Raw genomic sequence first — 20,749 nt, 5'->3', positions numbered from 1 at the left:
ACCCCTATTTCAATTCAGAAGATCAGAAGATACAGGCTACTTTAGAAACGCTCTAGTTAATGTTACAAATTGCTTACAGCCAGCAATATGGGAGAAAGGCTAGTCTGTTCCAGGTGCAAAGTTAAAAAATAGAACTGAGCAGTGTTTGTTTATACATACAATATAAAAGACAGAAAAAGAATCCAGTAGACTGCATTGCCAACTTCAGCAGTTACACTTGGATTAATTTGATCCTCAGGGTTTGCAATTAATTCCCCTCACTACTGGCAAGGTCACTCCTCACTTTTCGATTTTATAATCTTTGAACATGAAGAAATGAACTACAAAAAAAAAAGAAATGTCACAGGTTACCTAGATTTACCTGTGCCTGTGACAGGGGGCAGCTGCTCCATAGGGCCCCCGGCCCAAAAAGGAAAGGAAAAGGGGAATGGGAAAAGAGAACAGCAGCGACAATCTAAGGAGGAAAACTTATTTTACTAAATATGATATCGGAATACAAGATAACACAATATAATACAATATGATTGAGGCTAATAAATCGAACAAAACAGAGAGAGAGAGAGTCCCCGAAAACCAAGAGGCCTACTGTGAACTCTAGGTGACATGGCTGGAATGCTTCTCCCTCTCTGAGAGTCCGAGAGAGAGAGAACTCCAGCCTGGGAGTGAGATTATATATGTCCTCCTCCTGTGACTTATCTTTGACCACAAAGTCCTCTGGGATATGTAGTTTTCTTCTGAGAGCTGAGTATTCAGGTTTTTAATGGTCTATACCGCACATGATGTTATGATGTGGAATACTGACAGCAACATTACAAAACCATGACAAGGAAAAAAACAAACAAACAAGAAAAAACCCCCACGCTGATCCAGGATTTCATCCTGAATTTCTCTTCAGTCTTTCAGATAGGATGTCAGGAGCTTATATGCAGATGTCCCATCTGCACGAGATCCAACACTCCAACAAGAAGTCAGTAGTTTGAGTGTTTTGTGTTGGGTTGGGTTGTTTTTTTTTCTGGCTAGATGTTACTACTGTATAATGTGCTGAGATATAACCATACAAAACAGGAAGGTGAAAATTACTCACCAAAAGCACAATAAAATGACTTGACTCCTCCTGATAAAATATACACATTTTCAATTCTCAGAACTGTGGGAAATGTCAAAATACATTGTGTAGCGATTTAGTGTGGGCCAGAAACAGCACTACTGATGTACAATTAAGTTTAGTCAATAGATGCATGCCAACTGTAGGTTATTAGCCTCTGAAATACAGCCATTCACTCTATCTTCCTTGTGAATGAATATCCTACAATCACAACTGAATCCAACATTAGCTGGTCTATGTCTCATACAGGCAGAAAATAGATACTAGCAGCATCTTTCCTGTATAACATCAGTTTCCTTCACCATTACTCATTTATAAACTCTTATTCTTTTACTAAACCTACAAAATTAAACCCCCCATCAATAGCAAGTTGGGTTTTGTTTGTTTGTTTGTTTTTTGCTTTAAAGAGGAAAAATGAAATAAAATCTATCAACTTTTTGGGCTGGGGGAAAAAAAAATGGTGACCTCTGTGTTTCTGAACAATCACAGTGACAAAGAAAACCCCAGACAGTACTGCTGACAAGGCAGACCCACACAGTTCTGCACGGCTAACTGTTTGTAGCCATGACGGACACTGAGATGAGGACCCAAAGGAGCACAGTGCAATGCAGGCTGCTGCCCCCACTCTTAATGGAGGATACTGGACTTGAAAAGTAAATGAAGGATCATTTATCAGAAAGCTGGTTTTACAGAAGAACTGCAGTAAGTCTTTCATGTGTTTAGTGATGCAGCTGCAGAAAGAGCAGGAAGATACTAAGATCTCTCAGACAAGAGATCCCAGAATTTATTTCACTGCAGGCTTTTTAAAAAACACATCTCACTGAACTATGTATATCAAGTTCTCTTCCTGATTAATCGTGGCAACAATAGGATATGGCTGTAAAAGAAAAGAATTCAGACATAAATATATAAAATTTGAATTAGGAAAGGCTAGGCCACAGATAAATCTAAAAGACAGACAATGATGTAGCCATTCCACTTAATAAAATTCCATAAACCTGCACTTTAAAAGAGTAGAGGGGAAAAAAGCCTCATGACAGACCACTCAAGAGTCTGGAAACATCCATCTGGAGAAAAGATTTGTTCCTAACTAGCTCTGAAAGCAGTGATACTTCCCAGTGATGTCGATGATGCATTTCAAGCAATCACAGTTCTCAGCAGCATGCTCTGCAGGTTATTCCTGATTTTCCTTCTTTTTCTGCTATTGGATGCCCATGCAATTGAGTTGTTAGTATGCTCTTTAATGTGAATTGATAGCCGCTATAAAAATCAATCCATGTGATCAAATCACTCCTGTCTCAAACCACCACAGAATTAATATCTAATGTTCCAGGCCTTTTATGAGCAGAGGGGAAGGAAGCACCTAATTGTGAAGGAAAGAGCTAAGGGCTCCAATTATTCCTAACGATGAACCTAAAGATCATCAAGAAAGAAACATACCAAGATCAAAGCAACGCTTTTCCAAATTAAGAATTTTGTAAAAAAAAATAAAAAATAAAAAATGATATGAGGAGGCCATCTTCATCAGGTAGTCACTAAGGACTTAGAAATGGCCACATACAAGTCAGTGGCATGTCTCTGATGTATGTGAAGACAGACTGAATTTTACAAAGTGAGAAGAATAAAACAGGATCATAAGGCCACCGCTCCACTCTATTTGGTTTGAGTATGAGTGCTTGAATCTGAAAGCAGAGCAGGCTGAGATACAAATTTGAACACCATCAATTTCAGGGATGCTTGGACAGGATTTTGATGTTCTATCAAGAACTCTTAATGTAGACCCATCTCTGGTTTCCATGCTGGCCAGAGTAAATTCGGACTGTATGCCACAAGACAAATATCGAATGTTTTCATTTAAATCAATAGGTCAAATACTGGAAGAATATAGCCTTTGAGCAAACAGTACTCAAAAATAGCATGAAAGAACTACAGTCATTCTCCTGGCAGCATCAGATCCCTTCCCAATAAATAATGTTTTAGAGCAGGCATTTCTGGAAATTCTCCACAGAACACAAATAGATAGCTCAGCTCCTTCTTTCTACCCAGCTAACACAACACAGGAGATTAGACTCTAGCCCACTGCTCCTGCTTGACCCTTCCTAAAAGATATGGTATACATGCTGCCCATGACTACAACTGTCTTCCTGAAAAGTCCACAACTTTTCCATCTGGAACTCCATCAAATTGGCAAGCCTTGAATTTTACTGTTGGTGGCTGATCAATTCTACACTGGCTCTGGAATTTTGCTGGATTTTCACTACCAGTCTGATGGGTACTGTTTGTGTGCTTCTGCTGATGTATATTGTTTTTAGTTCACTGACTTTTGGATTAAAATAACACACCAGTAAACTCAGACATGTAAAACTTGGCATGCCAGCTATTCAGAGAGCTCAGAAAGCTCTGATCATAGAATCATGGTGTGGTTTGGGTTGGAAGGGACTTTTAAGATCACCTAGTTCCAACCGCCCTGCTATAGGCAGGGACATCTCTCTCTAGACCAGGTTAGTCACAGCCCCATCCAGCCTGCCTTGAATGCTTACAGGGAGGGGGGATTCACAGCCTCACTGGGCAACCTGTGCCAGTGTCTCAACACCCTCACAGTAAAGAAAAAAGTTTAAAGCCACTTTTCCCCAGTCTGCCCTTATAAAAAGTCCCTCCCCAGCTTTCCTGTAGGCCCCTTTCAAGTACTGGAAGGCTGCTATAAGGTCCCCCTGGACCCTCCTCTTCTCCAGTCTGAAAAGCCTCAGCTCTCTCAGCCTGTCCTCATAGTAGAGGTGCTCCAACCCTCTGATCATCTTCATGGCTCTCCTCTGGATCTGCTCCAACTGATGTGACTGGATGCATGAATACTGATAGACAAGTCTAGCATTACCTTCAGAACCTTCTACAGACCAACAATATTGGCTATAGAAAAGTGATTTATAAGATGCAGATAATCAGCTACACAATGGAATGCAGGATCCAACTTTTTCTTTTTTAAACCTTTTCTTAGGTTTTGGGTTACACTGACATTCCTACTATACATGCTGTACACACGCAGTAATCTGTACTTTTGAGATCTTGAATCTAAACAGAGATAGGATGAAGGCAGTCAATGGCTTCTATTTCTAGCTTTAAGTCTGCTCCATTGCCCTAGCTGTCAATTAATCCTAGGTAGGTTAGTCCATCCAGCTGTAAAATGAAACTAGAATGCTGACCTCAATTTGTGCTCCATGGGGAGCAAATATTCCACGAGATAAGTATCAATCAGAGAGTAATCTTGTCTGCACACACTGTTAAAAGTAAGACAAAAGCTTTATATTCCACACAGGGAAAAAATGAAGAGAGAAGAAAAAACTTAGTTTACCTTTGGATGGCCCTTCTCAAATCATAGTATCCCATAAAGAATGCCAGCAAACATGCTCTACTGCTCTGGGACATGATCTCACACTGCAGAGCATTCCCAAGCTCAGCTAGCTTGACATAAGCAGTAGGGAAAAAGCAGAGTAGAAACAGAGCAAGGAGAGAGGGAGTGCCACAAGGCTGCTAGCTCTCCATGGCCCAGAAGCACACTGTCTGATCTCTGATACAATATACACCAAGATCCCCGAGAAACTAAAAATAAATAAATAAATAAATAAATAAATAAATAAGGCACCACCCATCAGAGAGACTTTTTAAAGCAGCAAAGACAGATGTACCCTCTATTGGCACAGACAAGATCTTAGCCTTCAGGCAGTTGGGTTAGTGAATAAAGCATCTTGGTCTCAACCTTAGTGTCTAATTCGTTTGGTAACATATTGCACAAGTTGCACGCTACTTGCAAAATTCTTCCTCAGGTAGCTTTTATTTGACACCAAACAGCAGATAGTTTACTGCCCATGCAGCAAATTCAGTCAGTTTGGGGTTCTGTGTGGCCATAGAATGAGCAGCTATATTAACCAGGGAAATACTTCCAAACTTTTGCTAAGTATATCTAGGTGCTTTCTGTCTAAATTTGCCTGTTCTTCTCTTTCCATTTCAGTGCCTTCACCTGGAGGTGAAGAACCAGACATAGTGTCAGAATCAACAAACTCCCCACAGCTTCAGTCTACTGGTCTCCCAAATCATTCACATACTGGAGGCCAAACAAGAAAGATCCTCTATCTGCCGAGCTGTAGATAGACAACTACATCTACCCCATTCTTGCAGGGCTCTGTGATTTATTGTCCTCAGTATTTTAGCTGTCCCTGTCTTTGCTAAACTTCAGATTCGTGTTCAACAATGAGACTTACAAAGCAGGCTGCAAACTGAAGCACAAGCAAATACAGATCAGGTCAGCATTACTGGCCCTTGTTTGTGACAGAGGTTTTTTTCAGTAGAAAACAAACTAGGATTGCAACGTACGTCACAAGAATATTCCAGAGAGGGGGCACAAACGCACAAAAGAATTTGCAGAGTTTGCAGCTGATGTAGCTCAAAAAAGAATAAAAGAACTGCACAGCTTTGCCAACCCACATTAGGTGAATCAGTGCTCTCATCTATTAAGCCATAAGTCAGGTATCATGTATGCAGCCTCAACTATTTTTCCTCTTAAGCTAGGGATGAGTAAACTATCTCCTGTACAAAGTGAACCAGCAATATTTTTACCACTGGCTATATTCACAGAGATCAATATATTAAGTCACATACAAATATGCCCCGAAGCACATGAAAGTTAAGGCTGGAAGTTCTTTTCTGACATACTGGGCAGTATAAATTTCATTTTCAGGTTTAACAAACTTCTCATAGCCAACTGTTTAACTCAGTGGGCCTCAGATTCTGGTGTTTTTTTTCTTCCCTAATGCCATTTTTCCTCCATTTCAATATATCCCCTTTAATTTCCTTTACAGCTCAGTACTGGTCAGAAAAAAATGGCAGAAATTTCCCTGACAGCAGCTGTTATAGGATCTAGTACAGATTTTTAAATAGAATAGAGTTGTAGCTTGAATTCCAGAAAAACTCCAGTAAACTATGCAAAGAGAAATGGCTGGGAGCCGTTGGAGAAACGACCGCCCTTCTGATTGAACTGGTCTATTACCAGGGTACAAAACAAGTAGCTGCAGTAATATCATTATAACAAGAGTATTGAAAAGAACACAGCGCGTAATAGAAAGCTTAATCTACATCTCTGCTACAAGGTGCTTGACAGATTCAGCTGTTCAACTGTGAAAACTAGTCGTAAAACTTAACAGAATGTAGCCCCATGAAAGCTCATGTTTTGCAGTGTGCAAACATGAAACGCAAAATCATTTAGCACTAGAGAGAGCATTTGATCAGTGAACCCCCAAAAAAAAGAGCTGCCAAGAGGCTCTTCATTGTGCAGCCATACATCTTCCTGTATCTATTCTATTTAAATTTACCTAATTCTCCTTGGTTTTCACACAGGTAATCAGTTCCCTCTCTCATGTGCAGTTATGCCCACATCTTTTTGAGACTGCATTCTCTTTTGGGGAATGATCAGACAGAAACAGAAGTCTTTTTTACTCTGCAAAACAGCTGAGCTCCCAGATGAGACCTCAAAGAAGTCAGTCCACTACAAACAGCGAGAAAGTACACAAAGATAGTTCAGCAACCAAAGGAAAATAAAAGCAAGTAAACTGGAGGTAGCTACACAGACCAGTAACATGTAAAATACTTTGTCAGAATAGTCAACCTAGAGATGACAGCTTTGTACTTTTCTTCTTATCTCAAGTTTTCCTTTACTAAAGTAACTTACTGAGACTGCAGTTATAGAAGCTACCTTCTGTCCAACAGGTTTTTCTGCACCCCAGTCTGTAAAGAGCCTTAAAAGAAGACAGTTCAGTCTACTGCTATTCTCGGGAAACCATCTCACTCCTAAGCAATCAGGACCACAGCTTAAGCCATCAACCACAGCTCTGCTGGTGAGGAATGCAGATAAATGAGGCAGGCTTGGTACAGTCCAAAGTAGGAGACAGGACTGACCTGCAGCATCAGAAACATACTGACTGAAGACAGTGAAGATTGACAGCAAAAACAAATTGGCTCAATAAAAATTAAAAATAATAATTAACAAAGAAACAAACAACACCCACAGGCCACCCAGCAAGGAGCAGAGGAAAAAGTATTATAATCCCCATGTACATATAGAATAGAGCAAGAAGAAAAAGTTGGTTTAATTTTTTTTTAGGTTTTTAGAATAAATTTTAAGAATGACACACGTTACCATGATTTCAAATCAACTTTAGAAGCAGAGGCTGTTGGTAAAGCATAAGGTGCAAAGAAACCAGGCACTTCATAAATCTGCAGAGATGTTCTCCTCTATTTGCTCATCCATCCAACGGACACCCTGCTTTCTTAGTCTGCGAATGTGGTTTCTACCCCAGGCTTCAACTATCCTACAAAACTTCACAACCGCAGGCTGCTTTTGAGATGGACCAGGAAACAGCCACCTGCTTGATGTCCAGCAGGCTAAAGGAAAACCAAAAAGTAACTTAGTTTAAGTAGTGGCTATTGTTCATTGGAAACAAAAAATTGCAATTTAGGTAACATTTCTGAAATAAATACATAGCTTGGTATGCATTTCAAACTGGGGAAACTTATGCCCTGAAAGACCTAGGTCTCTCTGCAGGAAACAACTGCAAGTTAACCAGTTATTTGTCTACCTTTGAACTGAGGAGCACAAGAGCACAATCTGCCTGACCTGTCAAGGAACTTGTGGTGAGGGCTCTGAGGGCTCCTAGGCTCTGTGCTGCCACTTGCCTGTCAGGCAGTCTGCCAAGGAGCCATGCAGGAAGGAAACTGGGGAGGTTTCTAACAGAAAAAAACGTCCCACTGGAAAATATTCTGACCTACTCTAATAATGAGCCTACTTTCAGAGTCAGGTATGATGCTGGCAGAAGGCATGGCAACCCACTGCATTTCCATTTAGTTACTAGCTTCCTATATAAATTTCTTTCTCTACCGGACACACAGCACCGACTGAAGTAAATCTTTAAGTAAGGTTGGCCATAAATCCTTTTGAAATTCCACACAGCAAATGACATTGCTTTTCCTGAGAATGATGACAATTGTTAATTGGTGCTATTCAGAAGGTAAAATTTTCTTTGGTAAGGTCTTTACTGCTTTAGGCAACCACATGTGCTTTTGGCAGTGTCTCCAGACGAGCCTTGTTGGCAGCATTCAGGATATGCCTCGCTCGGAAAGATTGCATGAAAAAACAGCTCACTTTCCAGTTCCAATTCCAAGGCTTAGTAAACTTGGCAAGGCTGACAGCATAATCTGGCCTGACTGCAGGAATAACTGATGCCTGATAGGTAGCATCCTGCAAAACTGCCAGGGCTGCTCAGGCACACACAGTTCCTCAACAAAAGGAAACCTTCCTAGTGCAACTCCCCGTCTACTAACAGTTCACCAGCTTACTTACCGTTCATTGTTCAGGGTCATTCTTGGAGGATCGAGGTTGGGATTCTCCATAGACTCCATCTGAGGACAACGTAGGAAGTAATAGAGGGTGTGAAGAGCATCAGGGGACCAGGAGATGGGTTGTTGCTGCCGAGTTTGCCGAATGGGGCTCATGCCTGGGCGAATGGTGTTCAAGCACTGCATGTGGTGCATTGCCCGTGATACCAAGTCACCTGCAAAAAGAGAAAGAATGCAAAAGTCTCTGTTATTCATCCACAGTCCTCTTTTAGTACTCCTTCAGCTAAGTAAAATCTCTCACTGCTTACAGAAATGCTCTTTGTGTACAGATACTCTTTTTATTTCACTAAGCTAAAAACTGCCCCCAAGATGCTGCTTCTTGCAGTTTGTTCTAAGAGGAATCTAGCTTTCTTTCAAACAAAACTTGATGAATTAGAAAATAGAAAATGAAACTCCTCTCAGACACCATGCACTCAGAATAATAGCCTTCCAGTGATTTCTCCATCCTGTTTTAATGCTTTTCTCCCTTTCCCTACCATGTAAAAAATGTTTCTTGCCTGCCTACAAAAACTATTTATATTTTAGTAAAATCATTGTTGTCTGAGTTGGGAGCATAGCTTACACATGGCAAAGCCAGTGGTACCAATAGGAATCCCTTTTTTTCTAATCTCCACAATCACTATTCTATGTTAAAAGATTATTCCCATTTCTTTCAGCTGGGCTCTGAAGTTCAGCTTTCTCCAGAACAATAAGACATGTTGCCCCTATTAAGAAGCTGAACTTTATCATGTTGACTGTCACAAGCTGTACCATGAATTTGCCCCCAAGTCTTGTAAGAATTGCAATCCAGAAGCTTTCTGAGCTGCTGAGTCCTCTCAGGCTTTGAATTTGAGTCAACATGCCTCTGTTTCAGAGTACTGGTGGACTTGAGAGGCCTTGAAGACAACCTGCATTACACAGTTTCTACTAAGAAAAGAATTCAAGGCTACAGACTTACAAAAAGTTCACTGAGCAGTAACCCCAAGATAGCAGCTATGCAGAAACTCTTTAGTCACATAAAGCTGACATTTGTGTAATATACTTGCTCTGGGCACACCCTGTTTATTCGCCTTTTATTGTGGTACATTACAAACAACATGAGCTTTGCAACAAAGGCTTCTGACACTACATCTTTGAGTAGTGTGACTACCATACCACTGGTCTGAACGATTACTATACATAGCTAGAGTCTATTTTTTTCCTCGAGAGAATCCTCTGTTGCTTTACACTCTCACAGGAAATGTTACTCCATTGTGCCCTACAGTTACAATACTGGGAAAGGATGGAATTGAAATAGTTACCCCATCTCAAAGCTGGATCCTGAGAAAATGCCTTGAACTTACCCATGTGAAATATGAGTTATTCTCACCTCTCTCTGAAATTATTAGGAAGTCATTTGTTCTTTTATATCACAGCAAGACACTGAATTTGCCAACCAACCTCCAGCTGAAACCATGGAGTTCTAGTGTTGCACAGGTGAGGGGGAGACCCCCACAGCGGTTCTGTATGTCTATACAACATTACTAGTGGTTGAGATCAATGCAATACTAAAAAACCTCCACATTCAGTTATGTCACTTGTTCATTGCAAAGTACATTCAAGCTTAAGGACCCATTTCAGAATGCCAAAACCTTCTAACGGCTCTGCCTTTGCATGTCAGTAGCTCCAGACTATTTGCACTCTAATTTTACAAGAAAATCATGAATGCTCTGGCACTGGTACCAACACAGAAACATTACAGAAGAAATGCATTTGGAATTCAAATTTTCAGTACAGAATAACGTTCCTTCTCCTTTGCACACTCACTCTCTTTATTTTTTTGGCAATGTTCAGCAAAATTAAATTTAAAAAAAATCAGCAGGCAACTGTATCAGGAGATCCATTCAGTAGGTGTAGTGACCAAGTTGGCCAAAGCAGGGCTGGGGGAAGAGAGAGAGGAAGCTGTATTCAATCATAGACCCATGCTACAAATGTTCTCTTGTGTTTCAGGATAAATAGAGGTGTGTTAAAGGAATTTCAAAACCTCAAAATTAAGGCAGGTTGCAAAATAAATGGTGAAACCCACAAACTCCTTGCTGGCCCCTGACATTCATTAGCATTCACATGGTAGAAACTAAGAAAATGATGCCAGCAGAAACGCTGCAAGAGAGAAGTAGACTAGGAAAACACTAATCATTTTTGTTTACTTTAAAAGGGCTTTGTGAGTAGTGTAGGAATGGAACACTTCATTTCGTTAGCATTAAAGAAAAGTTTTGAAGAAGTTTTTGTTACTGAAGTGCTCTCAGGTGTTTTTTTCCCTCCACTTTTTGTTTTTTAATTAACCAAAAAGCTTTTCCTTGAATAACCCACACTCTTGACATTTCCACTGCATAAACAATAAAGAGAACCCTTTTTGCCACAAAAGGAGGTGTTGCTGCTATGTTCCACAAAAGTACAAGACAGCCTCTAGAGGTATCCAGGCAAAAGCATCTGTCTTCTATTGGTTCTAGCTGTACTAACTACCAAGAGGCTGGAAAAAACACGTCTTATGCATCTCCAAGGTGAGTTAAATACAAGGAAGCCTAATGAAATAACCTGATTTTCATAAACAGCACCACAAAGCAATTAAACCTTACACAGCATTGGCCAAATACTCCTCACACTGTCAACAGTGGCAACACTCCCACTGACCACAACAGCAGAGGGACCGGCTCTCCTGCTTCATGGAAAGGAACACACACTCAGTTACAACTGAAACTTACTCAATTCAGAGATGCTTCCAACACAAGTTGCCAACAAAGACTGCTCTAGAGTTCGGAGTTCCAGCTGGGCATAAGCATCAGCCCGTCCATCGCTGCACACAGAGCCATCGTTGTAAGGGCTGAAGTAAGCAGGCAGAGACAGCACACCTAGGGAAAGAGCAAGAAACAGAGTTGTTACTAGTGAACTTCTGGGAGTAGAAAAGCAAGTCCCCGTACCAATAGCAGTGATGCAGAGCTCAAACATGTTTTCATTTTCTTCAGTCAAAGGACTTGAGCTCTTTAGAACAGACCAAACAAAATCCAGCAGTGCTATAAAAATCATTGAAATGGATGATACAGAGCAACTGGGATCAGCAAGGCTGGACATTTCTACAGCTTGTAAAAACTAGACACTGTAGTTGAGATAATGCTACATGAAAAGCTTTAGTGAAGTCCCTCATATTGTTTATACAAAAACTCAGCTGTGCACATACAAGTTGCCTTTGAACAGCTGCATGCAGATTGCTAGATATAAGGGCCTAATTTTAAAAGGTATAGAAGATAACCTCAAGTCCATCTGGGGTAAACAGTAGCTGTAATCTTTGTAACTCCAAAAATAAAGCCATAGGCCATGCCAGCTCTTTGAACCTGCGTGCAGTTTCAAATATGCAGACTGTGGTTTCTACAAGCGTGAACCTTTGGCTTTGCCAAACTACGCCCACAAGTTCTGAGGTTGACTATATTCTCTATGAATGACCCCTATATTAGAGAGAGAGATTAGGAAGGTAGTTGTATCGCACACATGCCTTCACTGCACACACACTCCTTCCATTCTGAAGGATTTCATCTTCTTGCATACATGACAGTTAATGCACATCAACTAAATGGAACTAAGGCTTTACAAGCAGTTTTGTGTAGTTGTTAGTGGGACCTCATCCTACCTGGACCGTGTCTGCCCTTACAACTCATTTGAATTGTTGACAAATTAGAGAGTATTTAGATGAGCAGGCTGGGAAGTGTAGTAGCAATGACCAGGGATACTTAAAACAAAACTATGAGACAGTTTCATGCTAATTTGCAAGTTATCTCTAAAAGGGGCTGACATTTTCCTTCCCCCAGTCACTCTTTCTGCCCTATATCTTTGATCAAGCATGGCAAATCTGCAGCCACATCGCAAATCAGCGCTCACACAGATCCCCAAAATATATTGCCTACCCTGCTTTCCTCCAAAAAAACAAACAAACAAAAAAAAAACCATCAGTTGATTGGCTTTTCTTCAAATTAGTGAGCTGAATTGCTTTGCCCTGTGGCCACAGAACTGTTCTGTGTGGTACAGAGAGAAAGGGGGACTGTGACCTCTACATCTGACGGGAGGAAGGGAGCAGGGATATGTGACCATGGCAGGATGGGAGAGGAAACCCGCTTCCTCTGGAGGCACCCTGCAGTGTGATCCAATGACACCCAGCACAACACTGCATCCACACTAGAGCAAAAGCTTTTTGCAGTCAGCTCAGCCAGTGTTCTCGTAACACAGTGTGTGCAGTTGCAGCCATACTGCTAATTATGAATCAACCCACAACTGCAGCAGTAGCATATCTCCTGAGCCTAAATTTTCTGTGATTTTAGGCAAGGGGGCTTTTATAGCCACTTCTGCCTGCACTCTTACCCTGCCGCATCCTGTATTTTTGGGTTTTCCATTTTGATCCATGAACAACCATACCAATATATTTCAGTTTCAATCTACATTTCCTTCCCGTCTCACCTTCTGACCCCAGCTGAGTCTTAGATGTGGAGACACTTTGCTCATATTGCAGTGACCTCCTGTCACGTAGGTGCTGAGCCTGTCAAACAAAGCTCTTGCCAGCTGAACTGCAGCGCATTGGGCAAGACCTTTGTTTCTTTGTCTTGAAGTTTTCTTTTGAAACGGTATGTATGCTGAATTGATCTCTCCTACTCTTTTCACATCCTCTTCGCATCCTGCTTGGTGCTAAAGCCAAAGTCTGCATCAAAAACTTCCTGGACAATCTGAGGATAAGGGAATGATTTATCCCGTTGTGTTTCTTCACTGTGCACCACTGTTAGTTAATGGGGAAAACTCTGCCAATGCCCTCTGTAACCTGAATAATTAGGAATTCAAGGCTTTAAGAGCTAGCAGAAGCGATGCATTCAAAGTACAAGAGCTTGCTAACTACACTGTAGCTGCCTATACAGAGCCTAAGCCACTTCCTTTTCCACGTTAGAGCCATGAGAGGATGTTTTAAGACATATGGATTGGATTTATGGCAGAGGGAGAACAAAAATAGACTGATTTGTCAAAAGTTTCAAATAGAGGCATATAATTCTACAGAGGCGAAAACAGAAACTGGCAGTTACATTATTAAACCACTCTGAGCAAAAAAAATGGGGTGTTATTTCCCCTGCCAGCCAGTTTCAGTTGGTTCCTTTTTCTAAAAAGGAATGTAAAAGAAAGATTTGCAGAATGGTTTAGATTGGCCCAAATGTGAAACTACACCCTCAGTTATTTGGTTCTTTGTTCTCCAGGTGCTGTGGGCAAGAGGAAGCAGGGATGATTTATTTACTTTTGGAGAAATTGCTCATACAAGATAGTTGCGGACAAGATTTATGCTCTCACCTGCTGCGTTACCGCTGAGGAATATCCTCAATGTACCAAGGAGAAGTAAGGAAGTTACTAAGCCTCTGGCCCTGTGATGTCACCCAGGATTTTCATAGGATCGTGGTAGAGGATGAATCAGGCCCTCCTTACAGAAGGCTTCCCGGAGGCTCACCCAGTCTGGCAGGTCTTGTTAGGTTCTGAGCAAACCCGGGAAGTGGAAATTACATCTCAGTGCTGCATTTGAGACGGGCTGAGAGCAGACACTGAATAGGCAGCAAAGCAGAAATTTAATCCACAATTATTACTGAAGAGCTTTCTGGTGAAGAGCTTGCAGTGAGGTGATCATTATTTCTCTTTCCATATATTCCCACTAACTGCAGAGTTGGAAAAGCATCACAGTCATTCTTTAGATCAGAAATTCAGGCACAAGATCATCTGTAGTCAAGCCTGGACTACTGGTATTATAATTAGGAACACAACTTCCCTCCCTCCACCCCCAATTGGTATTAAAAATTATTTGATAACATTAACGATTGCATTGCAATGCCTTCCTGTACCCCAAATGGTGTTATCAGCTCTCCTCCCACTCAAACCAAACAATTTGTAGATAAAAGATATCATGACTGTAGAGACAGCCTCTATTTATACCCGGCATTCACATTTCTGTATATTTTACATTTGCAGCAACACTAATCTCAATCATGGTTAACTAAATAAGGAAAACTATAATTGAAATACATCCATTATTATCTAAACACTCTTTATGTTTCAGATCATGGCAGAACTGCTGATTTACATCCTGATATTCAAGAACATTTTTTCCCCCCCACACAACAACAGTGTGGAACAGCACCTAATTACTGTGCAGGAATGAGCCATTCAGGCATGTACACCCCCCTTCTTATATTATCTGATGTGGGCTATGTTGTGCTTTATACATTTCTCTGGCTCTATCCTGGTATTCCAGTCACAATTTTTAATTACTCAAGATCTGAAATAAGAATCTAAGCCCAAGCAAAGTAAGTGGGAAGTATTAATTTTAAATTAATTAGACTTGGAATAAGCCTAAAGAGCACGAGTTAAGAAGTCACTTCTCAGGATGGTGTGCAGCAACACCCCACAGCCCGATTGAAAGCACGTTTGCAGTGCTGTGATGAAGGCACAGCTGGCTAACAATTTGCTTCTGCTATTTCCATAGCCTTTGAAATAGCAGCTGGAAATAAAGACATATTTATTCTCCCACAGTTAATATATGAAACCTGTTCATGGGCATGCCAATGATCTTAAAAGGCTTCATAACTGGGTGAAATTCCAGTTAAACAGTTCTTTAAGCTGAAATTATTCTGCTTGCCCACAGATTTTGAAATTGTTGTCTGTAATCTGATGCTTTTTAACAGCAACTCAAAATGTTTCCAAAGTCTGAGCAAGGTCCAGGGAAAAAGTCTGTTCACAGCCTTGGACATCTTTCTACTTCAAGAGATGCAGCAGCTCTGCCGAGCACTTTGGCTGTAACGTGACAACTCATGAGATGACCAGGGTTGCACACAATGTTGCTTGAGTTGGGCAATCGGTCCAACCCTCAAGCAAGGATCTTTTGGTAAAGTGCCCTGCATTAAGCCCAACGCTCTCTGGTGATTAAGAAGCTGGCACTGACTTCTGCTCTTTTGATATCTAAATACAAAGAAATTCAAACACTTTTACTATTAAAATTGGAATGTTTAAAAACCTTTATCCAATTAATTTTTAAAGTAGCCATGTTATCTTCACACTTTATGCTATTTGCACGTTACGTTCATGAAAAAGAACTATCCATCATTTTTACCTTGCTGTAATCATTTTCTCTGTGCTTTCTCTGCTTCAACCTAAATCCTTCACGCTGGGACACAACTTCCTAAAGATTAACACGTCAGCTGTTTGAGGACTTTCAAACACTTGCAAGACGTCTGGAGGTTAAGATGGGGCCACTCACAAGTGGCAAAGGGCCAACGAGGCTTGTCTGGAAAGCACTCCAATTCTGCAGTCTGGGATTCCTCACGGAAATTGCCCAGGGTACTAACTCCATTATTTCAGAAATGCACAACTTAAGATCTCAGGAGCTGGCTGTATTCATGACAGCTTAGGCAAAGAATCAGAAATATAATTAGGATGGAGCTCACACTGCAAACTACCAAGCCAGAAAAGTACACATTTTTTCCCCCTATAATAAACATAATAGAGTCTATGAGACAATACAATGCACATTGATTTTTCCCTTTGGCCAGAACAGAAGTGAGTTCTACAGGCAAGCATTCTCTTTGTGAATTGTATGTGCACTGCGTCTAACAGTGGGAATTTTTACTGAATGCTACCACAATGCAAACAAGAACGGGAGACACAATTCTATTTGACAAAACCAATTAGAAATGAAAGTCATTGGAACATTTGGATTGTTTCTAAATGCCCCTACTGCAAAAAGTCACATACGTGAAGTCAGAACTGCTGTCAATAAGAGCAGGACTGCAGTGCCACAGAAGCGTCTTAGGAACTTAAACATAAGGAAAAAAATATGGCCTCAGTTTTCAGCATCAACATATTTCTGCAACATTTGGCTTGTGATAAATTCTGTAAGAAACATTCTCAGAGGTGAGAATGATATCTGCTCCCAATGAGCTGAGCTGTGATTTGGAATTTTGAAGGCAGACAGTAATGACCTGACTACACTGAACAGCCAAATCTCACTCATTTCAATGCACTCGGTAAAAATCTCACCCAACTGCAATTGTAGTTCCCACATTGGAATTTGGCTGCGACACCAGGATGGCTGTCACCTTGCACAAAGTCCTATCATTCTTCATGGAAAGGAGCATTCAAAGCTTTTCCTCAGGTTTTTGTTTCCCATTCTACCAAGCAACACAATGCCATGCAGTTTCCTCTTGCCAATCCACTCAGTACAGACCTAGAGCACACAGTACTACCTAGAATTAATGCCAATTCCTAACACTCTGTGTTTCCTCCTTGCCAAACTACTATCACACACTGCTACGATTGACCCTCTTATTTTATGAAATAAGACAGGTTTGTTCTGACAGAAACCAAACAAACAAAAACTTGAAATAACAAGCAATAAAAGTGTTCCTGATAGAGCATACTGAAATCTAAACACATCAGGCTATATAATCAAGTACAGTCATGCTACAGATTGTGAGAAATACTTCTGATCAGGAAACAATGCGTATAATTACTAACATAGGAAAATAATATGCTGCTATAAAGCAGGCAGGAAAGCCTTTCAGTTTGTCTCTGTCAGCAGTATGAAAAATCAAACAGTTCCTTGTATCTACATGCACACTAAACAGCAATACTGAATTGAAAGCAGCAGAAAAAGAGAAAGAATAGAAAAATCCCAAACACAGAAAGAAGATTTTTAAGTACCCTTCAACTCCTGAGCTGAATCTCCCTGCTGAAGAGCCACTATCCTAATGGCATAGTTCTGGAAGGATCCAAGGGATTCACTCACACAGCCTTTAACACAAGTTCCCTGGTCTTGGTCTAACTGCCCAGAAGGACAACATCCCCTTCAAATCAATTTTTCCACGTCCTTATTCACAAACACAACTAGACAGAATTATCAGTTTACCTTGAAGGAAATCTCAGAGTTGTGATGCCATCTGTGAGAACCAGGACTTCAGGTGCACCATAGCATAGCAAGTCATGGAATGAGACCAACTCAGCTGTCGCATATGCCCAAATACACAGCATAAGCCCAGACAGCAGCAAGCAATTAAGAGGTGAAAAACAAAAGCTTAGATGTCAGGCAGAAGAACATACAGAAACTTGTACAACACCCTCACACAGACATTGGGCTTGAAACACAAACATGCCCACTCACTGTTTGCCTGGACTTCAGGATTGTTACCAGAGATGCTCTGTCTCAAAGTATAGGCTCCGATCCTTGCTGTTCCTCAGTGTCAGCAGGCACTGCTTAAGTACCAAAACAGTCCAAAATAGAGTTTTAAAGTACCCTCACACGCCACTACCCCTTTGCTGGAGTCTAGGGCACTGCAGTACATCATGTTCCAAAAGCAGGTCAGAGCAGTGGAGTTCCCAGTACTGCAAGAGCTAGGGAATCACTACTCTGTACATGCCACCAGAGGAAGAGCAAAAGACTATTGTTACAGTTACTACAAATCTTTAAATGTTTCCTTTCTCCTAAGTAACTGTGTATTCATAACCACATCTACAAACATGATGCAAACCTGCCTCATTTTTGCTAGGAAACCAACCGGATTGGGTTGAATGCTGGAGTGGAGAAGGTAGGAAGTATCTGTAAGAACAACTACACTTGAATTCATCTGTGACAAGCAGCACTGAAAGTAAATATAAATGCAAGAGAAATGCTTGGGTTTAGTACTGAGTCAGTACTTATTGAGTCATTAATCCCACTTCCATATCCCTGTGGTCTTCCGGACAACCGCTATCCTGGCTTGGACTCAAAGTGCTTAATTGAACACGAGCTCAAGGGAATATGTCCTGGGTTTATATTGTAATGACTGCCAAAAAACAGTACAATTTTTATCGTTAGTAGCAGCAGCATACTTTGCAAGATAAAAGGTATCAGTGGTTTTATGAACTGGTGATTATCCTCATTTCCATTTCTTCAATAGGGAAACAGAGACAAAAGGAGGGGAAGCAACTTCCAAAGCTCATGCATCAGAACCAAGTCTTTGCAAAAAGTCCAGATCACCCAGTTCAGAATCTTTGGCATTAGACCTTTCCTGCATGAAACTGTCCAGCACTGAGCCAAAGAAGAAATACAAAACCAGAATGCTGTGCCAAAAAAATGAGCACAGTCCAACGGGCAGAGAAGACTTACCATTAACTGGCTGTGTAAACTCCAACCAACCAATTTACTCAGTGTCCTAGTTCACTTTTCTGTAAAATGGGGATATTGCTTCATTCCCATTAAGGGCACTTTGACAGAACAACTTTATTGTTTCAGTTCTTTCTGATCTTACTCCTTTATGCTATTTAACAGCAGCGTCCCCATTTCCTGCACGTGTCAATAGGACTTTTTTGAAAGACAGTATGTCTTTCATTTATGTAGCTCTTTATACCTTCAACAATCCCAAAGTGCTCTGAGACACAACAGCTACTGAGATGAAAGAACACAGTATTACAGCAACATGTAATTCCACATCAATGGGGCTTACGATACAAGAAGAGAAGCTTTATCCAAATGATGGGGTTAAGGAAGGCAAAATAGATTCTAACCTAATAGAGATTCTGGTGTGGATACAGTGGTGGGAGAGTTATTCTGACAAACATGGCAAAACATGTTGTATGAATATATGAAAGGTAAAAATGACAAAAATATTTATATACACAATTGTATCTCCTCAAACACTGAATCCTTCAGCATCATTACTATGGACATCAGTGAGAAGAGTTTACTATCACTTCCTCAATCACCTTGGAATTCCTTAGATGTCTCCAATTTAGTTCTTTCTACCATAAAAACAGCTTCACTTGGATTAACCAGGAGGAATGTAGCTTATGCCTAATAAAAGTGCAGGCACTAGCTACTGCCCCAATATCCTCTTACAATACTCCCTTCTAAACCACTCCTTATTGTTCACTGTCCTTCCTGAAATATGGTCTTTGAATCATGCCCAGTTCTCCAGATGTGGTCTGACTAAGCTCTTTGTACATGCCATAATGACCCCTCTTTATTTGCCTTCAATTCTTCTATTTATACATCCCATGATCTGTATGCTTGCCAAATACAAGGAAGATAGTAAACTTATATCCTCTGTCATTCCCAGTTCCTTTTCTCAGGAAATCTCTAGATAGATAATCTGTCCAGGACAGTCCTCCAGAATAACCCTTCCAGTATATCTACTACTGGCACCAAGTACTCCTTCTAGTAGGAGGATGTTTTTTCCAGAGCAGAGCACAGAGCAGATGTCAGTGCCCTAGGAGCAGAATAAAGCCCTGTGCTGTGTGAACAGGGCACATTGCATGTGTCCAGCCCATGGTAGGCCTCCACAGGCAGGGTAGTGAAAGGGAGGCTCTGGTGCTCCACTAGCCCACACGGCACCATACAGCTATTTCAGGGTCATCTTTTGAAAGTAGGACTCTACACATCCCCTGCCCTTAAACTTTGTATAAGTAAGCTAATGGCCCAATAAAAGTCTACCTCCATTAGACCTTCCTGGCTGTAGTAAACATGTCATTAAGATAAAATTCTAGGTACTGTGGCTGCTTACTAACAAACATCCAGGCTGCAATTATATGAGTCAATGACTTAAAATATCAGAGCCATTTATTCTACTGTTCTATTTATTTTAAAGAAGTCATGAGGAAACAGGAACCCAATGGTAAGGAAACTACTGCTCTAAAGGACAGGACTTTTTATGTGAGCCAGGAGTTGTCTCCATCAGCTGTCAGCAACAGAGGTCCTCTGATGCACATCTGAACAGTTTTGACTTTGGCCAGGCCAAAACAGGCCTCTGTCACTTAGTTCTAAATTGACATTTTACCTAAGCTCAGTCCTAAGACCATAAAGTCTGACCTCCAGAGGGCATGGGTCTGGAGTACTGCTCACATACACACTATGCTTGTAGCTGAAAATGATTCAGGGTTTGACTCACTGAGCAGACAACACAAAACATAGGATGGGTATCCTTGCTATTTTGCAACAAAGTAGACCTCATCTCCAATGCTGTCATCAGCACAGCTACAATAAAGTACCGGCTACACCAATATTAACTTGCATGAATCGTTTTGCCATTTTTTTACCCCAATTTCTTAATCATTTTTGCCTAACATTAGCTTTGGTCAGCCTAAGTTTTTAGGACAAGTGTAAACACAGACCTCCACCACACAGGTAGCAGTTCTTTGTGTTTGACATGT

General features: G+C 40.9%; 1 protein-coding gene across 1 annotated transcript in view; it reads right to left on the bottom strand.

The window, feature by feature from the left end:
* The window catches only part of ABTB2 (ankyrin repeat and BTB domain containing 2), a 129,908-nt gene that overhangs the window by 37,222 nt on the left and 71,937 nt on the right, over window positions 1-20,749 (bottom strand). The window contains exons 2-3 of the mRNA XM_072338589.1: window positions 11,266-11,412; window positions 8,490-8,700 (exon numbers count right to left, since the gene is read on the bottom strand). Coding sequence (XP_072194690.1) covers window positions 8,490-8,700; window positions 11,266-11,412 — 358 coding nt within the window. The remainder of the gene's footprint in view (window positions 1-8,489; window positions 8,701-11,265; window positions 11,413-20,749) is intronic.

Source organism: Excalfactoria chinensis, chromosome 5, assembly GCF_039878825.1.
Source record: "Excalfactoria chinensis isolate bCotChi1 chromosome 5, bCotChi1.hap2, whole genome shotgun sequence".
Lineage (NCBI taxonomy): Eukaryota > Metazoa > Chordata > Aves > Galliformes > Phasianidae > Excalfactoria > Excalfactoria chinensis.
The sequence above is the reverse complement of the archived record's forward strand: the minus strand, read 5'-3'. Positions and strand labels throughout refer to the sequence as shown.